At 42.3% G+C, this 19,835-nt stretch overlaps 1 protein-coding gene across 1 annotated transcript in view; it reads right to left on the reverse strand.

Moving 5' to 3' along the window:
• Positions 1–12,311: 12,311 nt before the first annotated feature.
• Positions 12,312–19,835, reverse strand: part of TTC5 (tetratricopeptide repeat domain 5) — a 29,424-nt gene continuing 21,900 nt past the window's right edge. The window contains exons 6-10 of the mRNA XM_073671396.1: positions 17,920–17,976; positions 17,266–17,412; positions 16,632–16,819; positions 13,353–13,497; positions 12,312–12,869 (exon numbers count right to left, since the gene is read on the reverse strand). Coding sequence (XP_073527497.1) covers positions 12,750–12,869; positions 13,353–13,497; positions 16,632–16,819; positions 17,266–17,412; positions 17,920–17,976 — 657 coding nt within the window. The 3' untranslated portion in view covers positions 12,312–12,749. The remainder of the gene's footprint in view (positions 12,870–13,352; positions 13,498–16,631; positions 16,820–17,265; positions 17,413–17,919; positions 17,977–19,835) is intronic.

The raw sequence follows: 19,835 nt of genomic DNA on the forward strand, positions 1-19,835 counted from the left end.
CTCGCCTCAGAGCCGCCACCAGGTTCCGGTCATTGTCACACATGACCATGCCTGGCTGTAGGTTCAGCAGTGTGAGCCACAGATCTGCCTGCTCTTTCAGAGCTGTCCACAACTCTTCAGCATTGTGCGGTTTGTCACCTAAGCATATTAGCTTCAGCACAGCCTGTTGCCGCTTGGCCAAGGCAGTGCTTCCACAGATGGAGGCTGATGAGGAGGAGGAGGCTAAGGAGGATGAGGTGCAGGAGCTGTAGTCCGTGGGGGCAACCCTGATTGACCTAGGGCCCGCAATCCTTGGCGTCAGGAGGACGTGTTCCGTCCCAAGGTCCGACTGGGTCCCGGCTTCCACTATGTTAACCCAGTGTGCCGTCAGTGAGATGTACCGTCCCTGCCCACAAGCACTTGTCCACGTGTCCGTGGTTAAGTAGACTTTTCCGGTAACTGCGTTGTTGAGGGCACGGCTAATGTTTTGGAACACGTGCTTGTGTAATGCGGGGACGGCACACCAGGAGAAATAGTGGCGGCTGGGGACCGAGTACCGAGGGACGGTCACCGCCATCAGGTTGTGGAATGCTTCCGTCTCCACGAGCCTAAAAGGCAACATTTCGAGTGCAAGCAGTCATGAAATGTGAGAATTTAGTAGTGTGGCCTGTGGGGCGTTGGCTGCGTATTTGCGCTTGCGTTCCAAGGACTGGGGTATGCACAACTGAACGTTGCGCTGGGACAAGGACGTGCTTCCTGATGCTGCTACTTGAGAGTGTGCAGCGACAGGTGCAGGGCAGGAGGCATCTTTGCATGCACAACAGCGGAAGAAGCAATGGTGCCACCCGCAGACACTGTTCCTGGACCCTGGGGTTCGGCCCACAAAGTCGGGTGCTTTGCTGCCATGTGCCTGATCATGCTGGTGGTGGTCAGGCTGGTTGTTTAGCCACCCCTGCTGATGCTGGCCTGGCAGGTGGTGCAAATGGCCTTTTTGGGGTTATCGGCAGAGTCTTTAAAAAACAACCAGACTCGGGAAGACCTAACAGTTGTACTGGCAACTTCCTTCGTGTTGGTGTTACGGGGAATGGTTGCCTGCCTTCTGTCTGCGGCCACCACACTGCTTTCTCCTGTCTGTTGGGGTCCTCTGCCTCCCTCCCCCTGTGTGCTGCTGTCCTCGCTCTGCATGTCCTCCTGCCAGGTTGGGTCAGTTACTATATCATCCACCACCTCGTCTTCCACTTCCGCACCCTGCTCCTCCTCCTGACTTTCTGGCAATTGTGTCTCATCATCGTCCACCTCTTGTGACACTTTCCCACCGTCGCCTTCGTGTGACCATGGCTGCTCAAATATTTGGGCATCGCTACATGCGATCTCCTCTTGCCCCGCTTCAAGTGGGCCGGGCGAGAGGCCCGAATCTATAAATGGAAAAGTGAACAGCTCTTCAGTGTCCAAGTGTGGGATCAGTTGTCTCTGGACACTCGGCATGGTGGGAGGAAGAAGGATCAGGGTTAGGAATATGCGGTCCAGACTCACGGCTACTGAGACTTGACCGTGTGGAAGACGCTGGTGGTGGTGGTGGTGGCGGCTAAGTGACTGGAAGCATTATCCGCTATCCAACCAACAACCTTTTGACACTGCTCTGGGTTCAATAGTGGTGTGCTGCGGTCCTCTAGGAATTGGGACAGGAAGGTAGGGCGAGAAGATGTGGGTGTTTGTTGTGGCACAATTTCAGCTTGCCCACGGCCTTGTCCTCGGCCTCTGCATGCACCATCACCATCACGTCCAGTTCCCCGTTCCTTGCCACGTGCCTTGCCCATTTTAAATGGAGGACAGTATCTTCCACGCTCACTACAAATGACTGAGTTTGGAGCGAACTTATATGTGATCCGTGTGACGGAGAAAACAGAGTTTTAAACACCTAGCCTGTAGGTAAGTAGTTTGAACAGCAAACTGGTGTGAATTGCTTCACTGACACACTGAAAGAAATTTTTAATGGAGGCCAGAAATGGCAGTATTTTCTGAAAACGTATATGTGATCCATGTGACGGAGAAAACACGGTTTTGAATAGCTGGATTTCTAGCGCTGTAATATGGAAAGGACCTGGCTGTATTCTGCAGTGCCAACAAGCAAATAGCGCAGAAAAACAGTGTTCTCTGGTTTGCTTTTTAAGCAAATAATGAGGATTAAGATCCAAAAAAAAGTATTCCTGGCCCCTGAGACCTGGGCCTATGTATAGAAATATCTAACAGCAGCAGAAGGCAGAATTGGAATGGAGCCTCTTGTGCTATATGCACTGCAGTCTGCTATATACACTGTCTGCCTGCCTATATACACTGCCTGCCTGATATCTCTGCAGATGGATTAGTTAGTTCTCAAAAGGACTGTTTAAGATGGATATGTTTAATGTACGGTTTTTCTCCCTACACTACCTAATACACAAGCAAATCTCTCCCTGACGCAGCAGCAGCTCTCCCTACACTGTCTGATTCCGGAGTGACTGTGAAGAGCCTGGCGGCGCCAGGTCTGATATAGACCTGATGATGCTGTGCAGTCAGCCAATCACTGTAATGCCACAACCACCATGGCTGCGGCATTATTTTCCTAGCCCTGACTATCGTAACGGTGGCATCCATTTTCATTATAAAGTTCTAACAAAATAGTTTTGTGTTCGTGTAGCGCCCCGAGGGTTCGGTCGCTACAGAGATATTGCATCTCACCCAGAGGTGTGATATCTCACTTCCAGGTAAGGATGGAGTGTGGCTCAGGACCCTAACACCCACATGCACTACACCACATTTCCGGGGGGCGGGGCGACAATGCTCCCGGGTGTGAGCACAACGGTCCCTGCCCCTGGCTGGAGTGGGAGGAGGGAACACCTAGAAAGGGGGAAGCCAGTAGTGTGTGGGTGGGGAGAGTAGGTCCCGGGTGCACTGTAAAAGGGAGTATATAAGGTGGGCATCATCTTAGAGTCAGGAGTGAAGAGAGAGAGCAGAGAGAGAGAGAGCAGAGAGAGAGAAGGAGGCAGGGAGCAGGGGCTCTCTATGGGCTCTGCTCCGCAGGCAGGCCAAGTCTTAAGGCCTGGTCCTGAAGGAGAAGAAAGGAGAGGAACGGAGGAAGCTCTAGGAGAAGACTGAAAGGACCCCAGGGGTGCGGACCGGCCAGTCGCCACCGCACGCCCGCCGCTACCAGAGTAGGGGGGGGTCAGGCCGAGAAAGGGAACCAGATCCCTCATCTAGTGGAGGAGAGCAACTACCCTCAGCTAGCAACCGGAGGCCATGGCATTGAACGTGCATGGCCCCTCACTACACCCATTAGAAAGGCACCATATAGGACCCAGGGAAACGGAACATACGTTTGCCCGCCAAGGCCCGAGGCAGCTGGACAGAAACGTGGTCAATTGTGGGGTACGACAGGCCAGAGAAAGGACACATGAAGGGGGTCCTGAAAAGCATTCCAAAGGTACCTGGGAGTTGGCCGGGCCCCTCACCTGGTGAGCACAGCACGACGTGGGCAGCCATTACCTGCAGAAGTGGCTTGGAGTGTAAAGGCCCTGGACTGCATCACTGGACTCCGAGTCATTACTGTTGTTCCCACGCACCATCACCCCCACCATCTGCACTCACTGCCCTGAGGCTATACTCTTCCTTTGGGGAGTTATACTACCCCCTGCTGCGTACACATCAGCCTCAGCGGTCTGCCCCGCAGCGGGGGTTCTCAGTGACTGCAATCCACGGGTGGCGTAGTCGGACATTTAAACATTACAAAACCCAAATAAACAGATCTGCCACTGGTTTGACCACCCTGAGCCACGGGACCGGTCGCCGCCACGGAGACTACAACCCCCAGCGTTACACAGAGGCCCGGCTCCGGGTATTCACTCACACACACGGCACAGGGGGCGCGTCATTCGCATTTCTGAAAAGATACATGTTCCACATGCACTAGCCTTCAGATTATTTCTGAATATTGTTTTAGTCTGAAAGTTTCTATTTGTAGCCTTGAAGCTTGTATGCAGCTCACATAGATAAGGTTTGAGACCCCACCCCTATGGCAGTATGCATACCTCTTTATATGCTTAAAATGTAAGCCTATAACACGTTAATTAGAAATGAATACTCAATTACATAGAGGATTGAATTATAACCAATCAGTAGTAAGATGTTAATACAAACCAATGAGCTGCTTACATTTTTGTTATGCCAAAAAAGATAGTGTATAAATATGTATTAACATCTCTCAAACAGGGAATCTTGTTACACAGAAAACTGGTCTGTGACGGCATTCATCTGTGACACGAGGCGGATCCCTGCGCAGCTGGTCCCCATAGCTGCCGTGACACTATCTATGTAATGTAGTATAGGAACATTAATATGCTTACAGATGGTCATCTTCCCCGTTTTCCAGTGCCGCTCAAATCCTCTTTTAGCTCATCTGACTTAAATTACAACTCGCCGGATCACACTGGAGTTCATGTATGGACCAGAAGCCGTTTTCTCAATGTAAGTCTATGGAGTTTTGTTCATTTAGAAAGTAGCACCACCCTACACAATGGTCCCTGTGTGGAAGAGAAGAGGACCGGAGCTGCGCTGGGAACTAGAGAAGACCACAATCAGTAAGGGTGCTTTCACACAGCATTCAGTGGCTCCATCAGAGCTTACGTCCGAACCCCCCACACAATTTGGGTGTATGCGCCGACGGGCAATAGACTATAATGGTGTTGATAGTGAACGTTCTCTCTGACATGCATCATTTTTGGGCATATACGCCTACTATAGTAGACTGTTATAACAGCTTTCTTACACCTGGGTCAAAGATTCAGTTTTCTTCCCTAGCAATGGCAGAGTGGCTTTACAGCATCCCTTGCGATCCCTTTGCATTGAAGGATATACAGTTCAACTACACGATCAAATCAAGGCTGAAAGCTCTACCTACTTTTTAAAGGGAAATAAAGGGAAGACATCTTTCAAGGCTTCTTTGAGAAGATAGATTTGTTTTTGTTTAAACTTGTTTCCATCACTATAGACAGCACAATGATCAATGTGTGGTCCAGGGGCAGACGCTGACAGTGAAGGGCCCCTATGCAGGACTTGTGCCTGTGCCCCTCCATCAGACCCACCTGCATACACACATGCACAAGCATATTAGGCACACATACTATAGTACACACATCACATAACACCTGCATAAATCACAACATTGTTGTGATACACTTGTTTTGACGACCAATTTTATTTATGTTTTGTTCATTCATTCATTGATGTAACAGCACTAACTTCTTTTTATTTTAAACGCAAGCTTCGCAACACAAGGTTTATTTTCAGGGGAGACGAACTGTAGTTTTTTAAATTTTTTTGTCACTTTAGTGGACACACCTGTAAGATTTACATTTGTGTTAAACCTATAATAAAATTAATGGAGTTTAAAAAAAAAAAAAAAAAAACCCCACAAAAAAAACGACTACTTTTTATGTAATTTACAGATCACTAAATAATCTTTTCACAGTTTTTCAAGGGATGTTACGATTACAGGGATACGAAATATGTTCATGTTGTGGATTTGTAACGTTTATTTTTAAAAAAATTTATTTAAAAAAAAGTGTTGGTTCCCACTGTAAAAAGAGGTCTGTGATTAACGGTACTGAAACTCCGTGGTAGATATTTCTGCAACACAATCTGAAGGATTATTTATTTAAAAGGGTAATGTCCAGGAAAACTCATCACCTGCTAATGCCCAACACCAGGGGTGTCCTTCTGTGCCCTTCTGTTCCAAAGTTATTCACTCCAATAACAAAGAAGCAAATTTTTCCATTAAATCAACAGAGCGTTTGCTTTTCATTTTTTTTTTTTCAGTACAGGCTAGATAAAACAAAAAATATGCGCCAAAAACAAGGTTGTAAATTTGTGATAACGTGTACCTGTGGAAATAATTTAGGGCTGTAAAACCATTCCTTACACCCATTTCTCACCTTTTTGGTATCCGTCAGGTGCATCAGGCCCCATAAATATACAGGTGTAGTGTTGAGCGAGTATGTTCTATTAACCCTTTTGCCGAGTATGCTCGGGCCGAGCTCCGAGTATTTATAGCTGCTCGGTGATGTGGTTGAATCGCTCCCGTGTGCATGATTTGCAACTGTTTGACAGTTTTATTACATGTGAGGAATGTGTAAGAAATAGACATTCCTCACATGTATTAAAACTGTCAAACAGTCGCAAATCATGCACACGGGAGTGATTCAACCATATCACCGAGCAGCTGTAACTACTCGGAGCTCGGCCCGAGCATACTCGGAACAGAACATACTCGCTCAACACTATACAGGTGCTTCTCACAAAATTAGAATATCATCAAAAAGTTAATTTATTTTACTTCTTCAATACAAAAAGTGAAACTCATTATATAGAGTCATTACAATCAGAGTGATCTATTTCCAGTGTTTATTTCTATTAATGTTGATGATTATGGCTTACAGCCAATGAAAACACAGAAGTCATTATCTCAGTAAATTAGAATACTTTATAACACCAGCTTGAAAAATGTTTTTAAAATCTGAAATGTTGGCCTACTGAAATGTATGTTCAGTAAATGCACTCAATACTTGGTCGGGGCTCCTTTTGCATCAATTACTGCATCATTGCGGCGTGGCATGGAAGCGATCAGCCTGTGGCACTGCTGAGGTGTTATGGAAGCCCAGGTGGCTTTGATAGCAGCCTTCAGCTCGTCTGCATTGTTGGGTCTGGTCTCTCATCTTCCTCTTGACAATACTTCATAGATTCTCTATGGGGGTTAAGGTCAGACGAGTTTGCTGGCCAATGAACCACAGTGATACTGTTGTTTCTAAACCAGGTATTGGTATTTTTGGCAGTGTGGACATGTGCCAAGTCCTGCTGGAGAATGAAATTTCCATCTCCAAAAAGCTTGTCGGCAGAGGGGAGCATGAAGTACTCGATAATTTCCTGGTAGACAGCTGCGCTGACTTTGGTCTTGATAAAACACAGTGGACCTATACCATGTAGGTCATGGCTCCCCAAACCATCACTGGTTGTGGAAACTTCACACTAGACCTCCAGCAGCTTGGATTGTGGCCTCTCCACTCTACCTCCAGACTCTGGGACCTTAACTTCCAAATGAAATGCAAAATTTACTTTCATCTGAAAACAACACAGTCCAGGTCGTTTTCTCCTTAACTCCGGTAAGACGCTTCTGGAGTTGTCTATTGGTCATGAGTGGCTTGACACAAGGAACGCGACACTTGTAGCCCATGTCCTGGATACATCTGTCTGTGGTGGCTCTTGGAAGAAATGACTCCAGCAGCAGTCCATTCCTTGTGAATCTCCCCCAAATGTTTGAATGGTCTTTTCTTAATCATTTCAAGGCTGAGGTTATCTCGGTTGCTTGTGCACCTTTTTCTGCCACACTTTTTCCTTCCACTCAAATTTCCATTACTATGCTTGGACACATCACTCTGTGAACAGCCATCTTCTTTAGCAATGACCTTTTGTGGCTTACCCTTCTTGTGGAGTGTGTCAATGACTGCCTAATGGACATGTGTCAAGTCAGCAGTCTTCCCCATGATTGTGGAGCCTACGGAAACAGACTAAGGGACCTTTTTAAACATGTAGAAATCCTTTGCAGGTGTTTTTTTTAATTCTAATTTACTGAGATAATGACTTTTGTGTTTTCATTGGCTGTAAGCCATAATCATCAATATTAACAGAAATAAATTAACTTTTTGATGATATTCTAATTTTGTGAGAAGCACCTGTATATAGGACTATGGCACTAGGAGCTTTCCTGTTGCATACACTGAACAGACACTGCAAAACATAGTGTGAATAGATGAGGGACATACAGTTAATAGAGGCAAACCATGCGTCTGCTATGGGTCCAGTGAGTAGGGGGTAGGGGCTTATCCCCCTCTTCCCAAACTGGCATTACACTATCAATTATATCTGCATCCAGGACATAAATACAGTTGAAAGTGATTATGGAACAAGGAGCAGTCAGGTCCCTTTGCGTCTGAGCTGTAACGTCTCAAAACGCAGTGGACATGATGAGGTCACTACATCATGGCCTCTGTACGGAACTTCAGGACACACGTTGCAGAAGAGAGGTGGATAGTTGTTTTTTTAATAAATGATTATGGGGCTGCCATTCAGTGTGTGTGGAGATATTTCGGACTATAGGTTCTTATTCATTGCTGAATGAATGAATAAGAACCTATAGTCCGAAACACGTTTGCATTATTTATGCTGCATGTACTGGTTGTGACCTGGAATACATGATTTTATATAAGGTATATCTCTTCAATAAAGCTATCGTTTTTACTTCATCCGGATGCTGGATTCTTTACCTCCTCCTCCCTGATGTAAAACTATAGTACAAATCTAAGCCTGCTCATAGCAAGTGTACATTTGCTTTTCAAAGTGCACTGCCACGCAGAGGTGAGATGATATCAATATGCTTTTTTTTTCTTTTTTTTTTTTATAACTTTAATATAAATAAATTTGGTATTTTAATCCAGCAAACAAAATCCTGGTGACTTGGGTGGCAAGAAGAACATGCAGTGTAATTCAACTCTAGCCATTTTCTTGTTAGATGCCAGCTTTTGCTTAATATAAATGATGTTGTCCTATTGGGATCTGTCAATTACAGCTATATGAAAATGTTTGGGCACCCCTATTAATCTTAAGCTTAATGTTTTATAAAAATTGGTGTTTTTGCAACAGCTATTTCAGTTTGATATATGTAATAACTGTTGGACACAGTAATGTTTCTGCCTTGAAATTAGGTTTATTGTACTAACAGAAAATGTGCAATCTGCATTCAAACAAAATTTGACAGGTGCATAAGTATGGGCACCCTTATTTTCTTGTTTAAATACCCCTACCTACTTTTTACTGACGTACTAAAGCACTTATTTTGGTTTTGTAACCTCATTGAGCTTTGAACTTCATAGCCAGGTGTATGCAATCATGAGAAAAGCTACTTAAAGTGGCCACTTGCAAGTTGTTCTCCTGTTTGAATCTCCTCTGAAGAGTGGCATCATGGGCTCCTCAAAACAACTGTCAAATGATCTGAAAACAAAGATTATTCAACATAGTTGTTCAGGGGAAGGATACAAAAAGCTGTCTCAGAGATGTAACCTGTCAGTTTCCACTGTGAGGAACATAGTAAGGAAAAGGAAGAACACAGGGACAGTTCTTGTTAAGGCCAGAAGTGGCAGGCCAAGAAAAACATCAGAAAGGCAGAGAAGAAGAATGGTGAGATCAGTCAAGGACAATCCTCAGACCACCTCCAGAGAGCTGCAGCATCAACTTGCTGCAGATGGTGTCACTGTGCATCGGTCAACTATACAATGCACTTTGCACAAGGAGAAGCTGTATGGGAGAGTGATGCGAAAGAAGCCGTTTCTGCAAGCACGCCACAAACAGAGTCGGCTGAGGTATGCGAAAGCACATTTGGAGAAGCCAATTTATTTTTGGAAGAAGGTCCTGTGGACTGATGAAACCAAGATTGAGTTGTTTGGTCATACAAAAAGGCGTTATGCATGGCGGCAAAAAAACACAGCATTCCAAGAAAAACACTTGCTACCCACAGTAAAATTTGGTGGAGGTTCCATCATGCTTTGGGGCTGTGTGGCCAATGCCAGCACCGGGAATCTTGTTAAAGTTGAGGGACGCATGGATTCCACTCATTATCAGCAGATTCTTGACAATAATGTTCAAGAATCAGTGATAAAGGTGAAGTTACGCAGGGGATGGATCTTTCAACAAGACAATGATCCAAAACACCGCTCCAAATCTACTCAGGCATTCATGCAGAGGAACAATTACAATGTTCTGGAATGGCCATCCCAGTCCCCAGACCTGAATATCATTGAACATCTGTGGGATCATTTGAAGAGGGATGTCCATGCTCGGCGATCATCAAACTTAACTGAACTGGAATTGTTTTGTAAAGAGGAATGGTCAAAAATACCTTCATCCAGGTTCCAGGAACTCATTAAAAAACCACAGGAAGCAACTAGAGGCTGTTATTTTTGCAAAAGGAGGATCTACTAAATATTAATGTCACTTTTCTGGTGAGGTGCCCATACTTATGCACCTGTCAAATTTTGTTTGAATGCAGATTGCACATTTTCTGTTAGTACAATAAACCTCATTTCAAGGCAGAAACATTACTGTGTCCAACAGTTATTACATATATCAAACTGAAATAGCTGTTGCAAAAACACCAATTTTTATAAAACAATAAGCTTAAGATTAATAGGGGTGCCCAAACTTTTGCATATAACTGTAAATAACATCACTACTAGTTTTCAATGACCACGAATTAATCCATACTAATAGACCAAGCTATTGTAGCCTCATATCAAAAACGGAGGGGTTTTTTTTTTTGGTTGCCACACCTCCAAAAAATGTAGCAAAAAGCAATTAAAACATAGTACCAATAAAATAGCTCACCAAACAAAATATACCCTCATACAAGTCCATTAATGGAAAAATAAAATTATCCTCTTCATGACCTTACGATTTTCCAGGTTTTTTCCTCCCCTTATTCCAAGAGCCATAACTTTATTTTTCCATCTATGCAGCCATATGAGGGCTTGTTTTTTGTGGGACGAGTTGTACTTTTGAATGCCATCATTCATTTTATCAGGTAATGCACTGGAAAGCAGGAAAAAAATCCAAGTGCGGTCAAATTGTAAAAAAAAAAAAAAAAAAAAAAGTGCAATTCCACAATTATTAATTTACCATGTTCGCTATACACCGCAAAATTGACCTGGTAGTATGATTCTCCAGGTCAGTACGAGTACGCTGATACCAAACATGTATACGTTTGTTTTGTTTTTTTAAGTGGTGAAAAAAAAAAATTGGAAATTTCTAAGACATTTTTTTTTTTTTGCTTATGTCGTCATTTTCTGAGACCCGTAGCGTCTCTATTTTTTGAGATCTGTGGCTGGGTGGGGGATTAAATTTTACGCCCCCAGCTGGCTTTTTTTTTTACTGATACCATTTTGGGGTAGATATGATGTTTTGATTGCTTCTTAATGCAATGGTGCACTGGCCACAAAACGTAATTTTGATTTTTTTTTCTCGTTACGCTGTTTACCGATCGGATTAATATATTTTTTGATAGATTGGACATTTCTCAACACACCAATAGCAAATGTGCACATTTTTTTTCTTTCATATTTTAAAACACTTTTTAGCTCACTTTTTACTGTATTGATCACTCCTCTAGGGGGACTTTTAGTTGCAATTGTCCAATCGCTTGTGTATAAACATAGTGATTTCTGCTATCTCCTATGAGTGGCGGCCAGGCACCAGCGTTCACATGTGGATCGTAATGACAGGCAAGGGGGTCATCAGCAGACCCCTGGCTGTCATGACAACCTATCGGCACCCCGTGATCATGTGACAGGGGGGCTGACAGGCGGGATGAATGACTGCGCGTGTTAAATCCCGCTGTCAGTAATTGACAGTGGGATTTAACTGGTTAATAGCCGCGGGTAGAGCACAACTTCATCCAAAGCTGATAGAAGCATTTGATGGCTGATTAAATCAGTCATCATATGCAGGGAAAAGATGTGAGCTCGGATTGCGAGCCTGCGTTAAGGGCAGGAATACCACCTTTGATGTAAATGTATGTAATAGGTCGTGAAGGGGTTTAAGAGAAAAAAAGTTACAGGTCAGTAAATTTTTAGTTACCAATTAGTTTTTTCCCCCATTCTTACTGCACAGTGAATGATATAAAAGCAAAACCCAAAAAACAGTGGTGGAATTGTGTTCTTTTGTCAATTCTTCACCATATCTGGATTTTTTTCCTGTTTTTTCAGTACATTGTATGGTATAATAAATGGTTTAGTTCAAAATTATATTTATTCACGCAAAAAAAAAAAAATCCTTTTATGTTGATCGTGTCAGGCCAAGGATCTAAAAAAAAAAAAAAAATGTACATGTGCACTGCCCTGAGGAATAACATGGAGACAAGTGCTATGCGTCAAAACCACGGTCAATACTCGTCCGAGTTATATGTTTGTCTGCATGAACCCTAAGCGTGCTTATCATATATTTAGATCCCCATTTCAGTGATCTTACAGCAGTGGCCGTTTTTATGGATATATACACCCCCTTCCTATTAGAGTACTTCCTATTAGAGAACGTGAGTCTTGTAAAATCATTCCTAAATTTATTCACCTTTTGGATTTTTCCAACAATCTTATGAAACTCAAGCACTTGCATAATCCAATTCATCCAAACACCATAAAAGAACCATGCTGGCAAATGCAAGAAAAGTCACAGAAATGAAGTTCAGGAAAAAATAAAAGTATTTGTAAATAACTGTAAATTTTAATTTTCGTTTTATAGAAAAAAAATAATATTAATCTTCCTCTAAATATGAGGCAACAAGAAGTTTTGGCAAAATAAATAATTACAATTCTGAATCTGCATTATAAATACAACTACGGCTGGTAAAACAAAAGAGCAAATAATAAAAGGAATAACACAAACATCAAGCAATAAGGAACGTGGCCACGCGTTACAGGAAACCATTCTAGGCCATTTCTTAATACGAGAATAGGCTTGAAACAAGGCATTAGAAAATTAACGGTATTGTACCAGATTAGTGCAGCTTGGAAGTGCCTGTGTTATAACCCTGTAAGAGTTTATTCTTCACCACAGAACGTAGGTGGCACAGAACGTGATGCTACTGCTTTTAAAGTCCCCAATTCACAGCATCGAGAACAGGTCCCGCTGTCCTGCAATTACTCGCTCTGGGGTCTGTACGCCACTGTTGCGCTGGCCTGACTGCTTGGTCCTTGAGGCTTACCATTCACCAGCAACAGTACGGGGGAGTCAATGCGAATACTTTGAAACACAAATGTCTGGTAATAAAAAAAGACACACATGATTAGAAAAAGGGAAACCGCAGTGTATTGCTTAGCGCCCCCCCACTGATGTCCTGGGTTTTGTTTGGCTGCAGCTAATCACCGACAGTGCTGCAGTCAATCACGGAGCTTAGCTGCTTTGCTCGTGTAGACAGCACAAGCCATTAAGCTTCGATATTGGCTGCACTGCTGTTGATGTGACGTTATGCCAGCAGCCAAACAAAAGACAAGGGGCAGCGGTGAAGAGTATTACTCAGATTGCTAGGGTTTTTTTTTTTTTATGGAAGAAGGTTGTCCTCTTAGAAAACTCCTTAAAAAGGAGTTAAGGTTAATAGTGCCACAAATCCGGAAAACCACAACCTGCAGCAATATAATGTTTATGAGGGAACAGTCTACAAGAGGTGATTAGATTACTGTTGTGCACAATGGCCAGCCTGAACACCGAAGTATCCGACAGACAGGCATTGACTAGAAACTTACCTGCCCTTTATGCTGAATATTATGTTGTTTCACGTGGGGTTCAGGGATGGTAACAGAATCTGCAATGAGCACTCCCCAGCTTTCCACCATATTGTAAACCATTATAGCGTAACAATTTCCATCTGCATCTACAAGTCCAAATGTGCTAGAAGGAAAGAAAAGAAATGTGTAAAAAAACAACAACAACAACAACATAACTACAACACCCAAAACTTAATATGTAATAATAAAAGAAAAATTAAAGGACTTTTCCAAGGGTTGTATAGGTTATGAATGTGTGGAAGTGTCAAGATCACCCACATCCTGTGAAAAGATGTGGCACCATTTTTTGGAACAAAGCAGTTATGTTTTACTATTCCTGGCCAGCCTCTTTACCTTAACTGATAGTTTGACTAAGGAGATCAAAATTATAATTATTGTTACAGATCAAAACGATCTGCCGGTCACCTCAATGTTTACTGGGTGAGCCGGAAGTCACAACTCGATACAAGTCCAGCAGAGCCAGAACAAGGCTCTCAGACCTACAATGAGAGCTTGTGACCGTTACCTCTGACTTCCAGTCAGTCAGAAGTTTCTGTCACAGATGGCATATCTGGACCACAGCGGTGCCAGGAGTATCAGAAGATGGTGGCTGGTACATATATTACTAGGAGCAGGGAACTTCAATTGTTGATACCACTCCAGCAGTGAAAACAAAACGCTGGAGTGGTGCTTTAAAAGAAACCGGTCAGTAGCAGCAACCATCCTAATCTGTCTTTATGGGCATGAAGGTCATAGAAAGTTTAATAAAATGATGCCTTCATATCTGTGATCCAATATTTTATTCACGAGAAATGAATGTTTCTTAATATGTAAATGAGTTATTAAGATCTATGGGCAGGACTTCCAGAGATTATTTTAAAAGAAAGGTGGAGTTAGCAGTGTGAGTTGTAGATCCGGAGAGCAGACTATCCTTTATTACAGGTCTCACGCTGCCAACAACCCCATTTTATTTAATATAACCTCTGGAAGATGATTTTCAGGGTTCGTGTCGATACGCTCCTCTCCTACGTCTGTCCTGCTAGAGAAAGGAAAAAACACAAGGTGTGGTGAAGGGGGGCTTTTAACCTCTCGTGTGTTTCCGGTCCCTAGAGGAGAAGGACAACCTCCTGTCGTGCGGTCATGAGGGACGTCCTGGAGAAAACTATTTTTTGGTCGCTGCAATTCCACAAAAAAGGCTTTAACAAGCGATTAAAAAGTCAAATCCATCCCAAAATGGTATTAATAAAAATCTTTTCTCGACCCTCAAAAAATAAGCCATCACACAGCTCTAGGGGCCAAAAAATAAAAATGTTACAGGTTTCGTAAAATGGCGACACCCCGAAAATTTTTTTTGCAAACGTTTGATTTTTTTTCATCACTAAAATAATGAAAAAAACTGGACATGTTGGATATCTCCGCAATCGTATTGATGAGAAGAAATATATTGCAAGGTAATTTTTAGCACAAAATGTACACTGTAAAAATAATTCACAAAAGTCAAAGTCAGAATTGTTTTTTTTTCACAATTCCACCACACTAGGAATTTTTTTTACTGTTTTCTAGTTCATTATGTGGTAAAATGAATGGAGTCATTCAAAAGTACAACTCGTCCCACAAAAAACAAGCCTTCATAGGTCTATGTGGACAGGAAAAAAAAAAAGGAGTTACGGCTCTGGAAAGAAGGGGAGGAAAAAACAAACGCAAAAACAGAAATTGGCCCCGTCATGAAGGGGTTAAAGTAGAGAAAATATCATTAAACATTTTGCTCAAATTCTTTCATATGTACGTCATGGTTTTAATTTTAAATGGAAAACCATAATATATCAAGTGTTGCTCGACAGACAAAAAACTTGCAATGGGAATCATTGGGTTCCATCATTTACATGGGAAAACAGTACTGCATGCATTTGACGCAGATGTGAACACAGCCTTAGTGCCAAGATGTAGATTTGTAGTAAAATACTACAGACGGGTAATATTTTGTACCTAGTAAAGACAAAACACAGCAGGCAGTCTAATGCAGGAGTATTCCTATGTTCGAAAACTTGATTCTATCCAAAAGGGGATGGACAAAAAGCTCACCAAGAAAACAAAAAAAGGGTTATCGCTTTAGTACTTCCACTTACTCAAAATGCTGCCCCTCCAAGAACCAGGAGCTTACAATCTTGAGAAATAATGTAATTATTTAAAGAATAACTCTTAAAAGAACAAAACTAGCCTAGATTAATTGCAAACCCCTCCAAAAAAACAGAAGTATTCCAGTGATCAGTACTGTAGCGCTAGGTCCTGGGTTCAAATCCCACCAAGGACAATATCTGCAAGGAGTTTGTATGTTCTCCCTGTGTTTGCGTGGGTTTCCTCCGGGTTCTCCAGTTTCCTCCCACACTCCAAAGACCTACTGATAGGGAATTCAGATTGTGAGCCCCAATGGGGACAGTGCTGTTGGTATCTGTAAAGCGTGGTGGAATATGATGGCGCTATAGAAGTGGGTAAAATTAACAATTGTGGGTGTAATCTGAATGTCAATATATAATATGTATACATTATGTTGATACCTCTCGTTAAAGCAACAGTGATACACATGTCGGGGCTTAGATGGCAGGTGTCCTTCCTCCCTCACAAGTACGGGAAAGCAATTTCAATGAACTTATATTATACCATTATGCCTAGACTGCTTGGACTTAGACTTCATCATGGTACAGGGATGGCTATACACTAATTTCGTGGAAACCATCATGTATTATAAAATCTGATAACAGACTACACTCTCCCTGCTCGCTTTATACTTTATATATACAGTACATGTTTTCATGATTTATGAGTGTCAGAGCCAGATCTCAGTATCTTATTTCATCCTTGTGCTTGATACAATGCATATTAAAGGGTACCCCTCTATCTGTAATACCATAAAGTTTATTTGTTATACAAAATTTCTCTATTGTCCAGATATTTGTATAATAATAATAATAATAATAATAATAATATCAATAATATCATCATCAAATTAGGTTGTCACCTGGCCGAACTTTTCTTGCACTCCATTTGGTGGACAGCTATATACCTTTTAATATGTTTTTATTTTTGTATTAATAAAAGTAACCTTGTTTTAATGACCTTTTCGATGAGATAGATTTACTCCATTTCTGTTTGTGTGTGTAATATATACATGTCTCATCATCATTCATGGTTGCTCTTCAATTTGTCTGACTGTTAGTAAGTCTGGCATCAGCTTGTATAGAGGCATAGGCTATTACTCACAATGGCACCCGCTCCTCGGGAACTAGGCTGAATACGACCCTCCCCAGCACCACACAGCCAGGGTTTTTTCCTGACTGCAGAGCACTTAAGGCCTTTAGCTGTAGTCCACCAGAGCTTCCATAATGACCTAAGAGCCCTGGATTTAATTTATTCAGCATGTTCTGTAATCTTTTACCACGGATCTTTCCCTGTATGAGCGGATTTAAGAATAAACAAATTATACAGCACAGTGAGACAATGAAATTGATAAAGATGAAACTTTATGTAACATAGGTTTATCCTTATTCAAGGTGTGGGTTACTTGGTGGCTTTTACAAGCCCTCTATACTGAGACACCTACCACTTGTGTTACAGTAATGATACAACCAAATATTCTCCCCCCACAGCATCTTAAAACATACCAACTCACCAATAGCAGGATATTTCTGTTACGCTGTCCCATACAACTGGTGTTCCTAGATATTACAGATTATATTTCATAGCTCTCACCTGCACACTTCACACCGAACAGTCTCCACCATATCCCTCTCTCTACACCAGTCCCACCACCCCACTCACCTAAATCCTCTAGCTTACATCCATAACTAGACCACAGAAGCAGAAAGATGTGCTGGCGTCCGAAGGGTTTAAATACCTTGTTGTTGAGAAGAGCACACAACCTGCCCAGATAATTAAGCAACTGTTCTTCCCTCATTACAGGTTCAGTCCAAGACGGCTCCAGAGCAGCAGCTCGAGAAAACCCATCCAGCGCTCCTTGGTAGTTCTCCTCGTACTTGGACAACTGAGTAGAAGACGGTGCCATTACAGAGGGCTTTGTGCAAATGCTACACAACCTGCTGAACTTTTATTGTACTGTTCCTGTTACATTCAAGAGAATTTTGGACAGGCTGCTCATACTGATTGGGGGGAGCAGTGGAGGAAACGGGTGTCACTTTCTTCAGATCTCCAAGGGTTTTGTATGTACCCTGAGAGTTCCAGATGCAATCAGTATTATAATAAAAAGAATCAGCAGGGAATGTATACTGAAAAACAATTATCTGGTGACAGGCGATTATAAAACTTATGACAACATTATCAAAGCCATTTCCTAAGAATGCAAGTTTAAGCTAATTGAAACCATGGAAGAAATCAGTCTTGCATCCATCATCCTAAAGCCGTAATGCCCCGTGACTAATAGGACTGATGTTTCTTTCAGTTGAACACATGAATAGGACACTTTTCTATGCAAAATGAGCAAAAGATAGCAGATACAAAAAAAACTGTTTACCTTTCTGGATATTCAACTTACCGTTGCTCGATTCAAGTGCAAATCTGGATTACTGGAAGCAGTCTTGTCCACCCGCTCCTATGATATAAGAACTTTTTGTGAATCAGTATTGAATTCATGAACTCTTTGAATAAAAGACATAAGCTTCTAGCGCTTTCATGAATTTTCCCTTTCACTTTAACATTTCATTTCCTTACAGTAGGTCTCACTTTAAAACATCAGGTAGAGAGCGATATCTTAATAATTTTTATAGTGCTAATTTATTCTGCAGCACTTTACAATTTTAGAGGGATCTGTACAGACAATAAAGACATTACAGAGTAACACAACTCAGATACCAAAAGGAATGAGGGCCCTGCTTACAATCTATGAGGAATAGAAGAGACACGAAAGGTAAATTGTAAAATGTGCTTACTGTATATTGTACGATATAGCCATAATATACTAAATAGGGTATGCACATAACTCTGCATCAACCAGTCAATATGTGTACAGTACAGACACAGAGGGCTATTAAGTGCATGGAGGGTGTGTGAACAGATGCGTCCTGATTGTGAAGCCATTTTTGTATGGTAAAAAAGGAAATAGTTAGATAAGTGAGATAATGGGATAGGCAAGTCTACAGAAATATGTTTTTAGGCCACACTTAAAACTGGGTATTGGGAATTAACCAAATTTTCTTGGGTACTGCATTCCAAAGAATTGGCGGAGCACGCGAGAAGTCTTGGAGACGGGAAAGGGAGGTTTGGATTATTGAGGATTTTAGTTGTAAGTCATTAGCAGAAAAGAGGGCACGGGTAGGGTAGTAGAGTGAGACGAGGCAGGAGATGTAAGGTGGTCCTAAACCGTGGAGTGCTTTGTGGGTGACAGTGTTAAGTTTATACTGAACTCTGTATTGGATAGGCAACCAGTGCAATGACTGGCACAGGGTAGAGGCATCGGTGTAGAGGTTGGAGAGAAATATGATCCTAAATGCTGCATTCAGGATGGAAGGGAAGAGTTTGGCAAGAGGGAGACCGATTAGTAGAGAGTTGCAATAGTCCAGAAGAGGATGAATAAGAGCTACAGTAAGAGATTTGCTAAGTCAAAGATAAGAAAATGTCAAATTCTAGAAATGTGTTTGAAGTGTAGATGACATGAGCGGGCGAGTTATCGGATGTGGGGAGGGAAGGAAAGATCTGAATCAAATGTGACACCAAGACAGCGGACATGTTGCTGGGGAGTAATGGTGGGACAACACATGGAAATGGCAATATTGGGCATAGGTAGGTTAGTGGAGGGAGCAAACAGAAGGAGTTCATTGTCCACTGTAACTTCCAATACAAAGACTGCCCAATTTTTAAATGAGCATTCCCATCCTAAAAAATGATGGCAAATCACACTGGCATTTTTAAGGATCTTGAGGTTATAGCCACTGCTTTGTGGTGCCGTTACTGTTCCTCAGTGCACAGCAGCATTTGTCCAACTTGCTATGCAGAGAACTGTAACCGAGCACACTTACATGGAGCTGTGCTGCAGTTCCCATCCACAGTGGCTAGGATGGAGTGCCACTGGGCAAAGAAAGACTGAAGGGACAGCATCCCTCAGTGCTGCTTCCCCTTCATCATTAGGATTGATAAAGAGTCCTACAGGTCAGACCAACATAAATCATAACGTGGTGGCAACATGCAAGATGGCAATGCCAGTTTACCTAGTAAAAACGGTTTAAACCAGTCTATGGCAGCAATCTTTGCATTACATTTTTACTTTTACAGCCAGATATGTTTTTTTTAAACCGATTTAACCTACCGCGAAAAAACCCCCAAAACAAAACACAAAGAATCCCTTTTTTCAAACACCAAGATAAATGTAAGCAGTAGTAGTAACCCAGGTTCCCTAATAGATGCAGGAGCATTGCTACAATTGTAGAGTATGGAATTTCATAATTAGCTGGAGAA

Source organism: Phyllobates terribilis, unplaced genomic scaffold, assembly GCF_046119375.1.
Source record: "Phyllobates terribilis strain yellow unplaced genomic scaffold, ASM4611937v1 Scaffold_1__5_contigs__length_1240528914, whole genome shotgun sequence".
Taxonomy (NCBI): Eukaryota; Metazoa; Chordata; class Amphibia; order Anura; family Dendrobatidae; genus Phyllobates; species Phyllobates terribilis.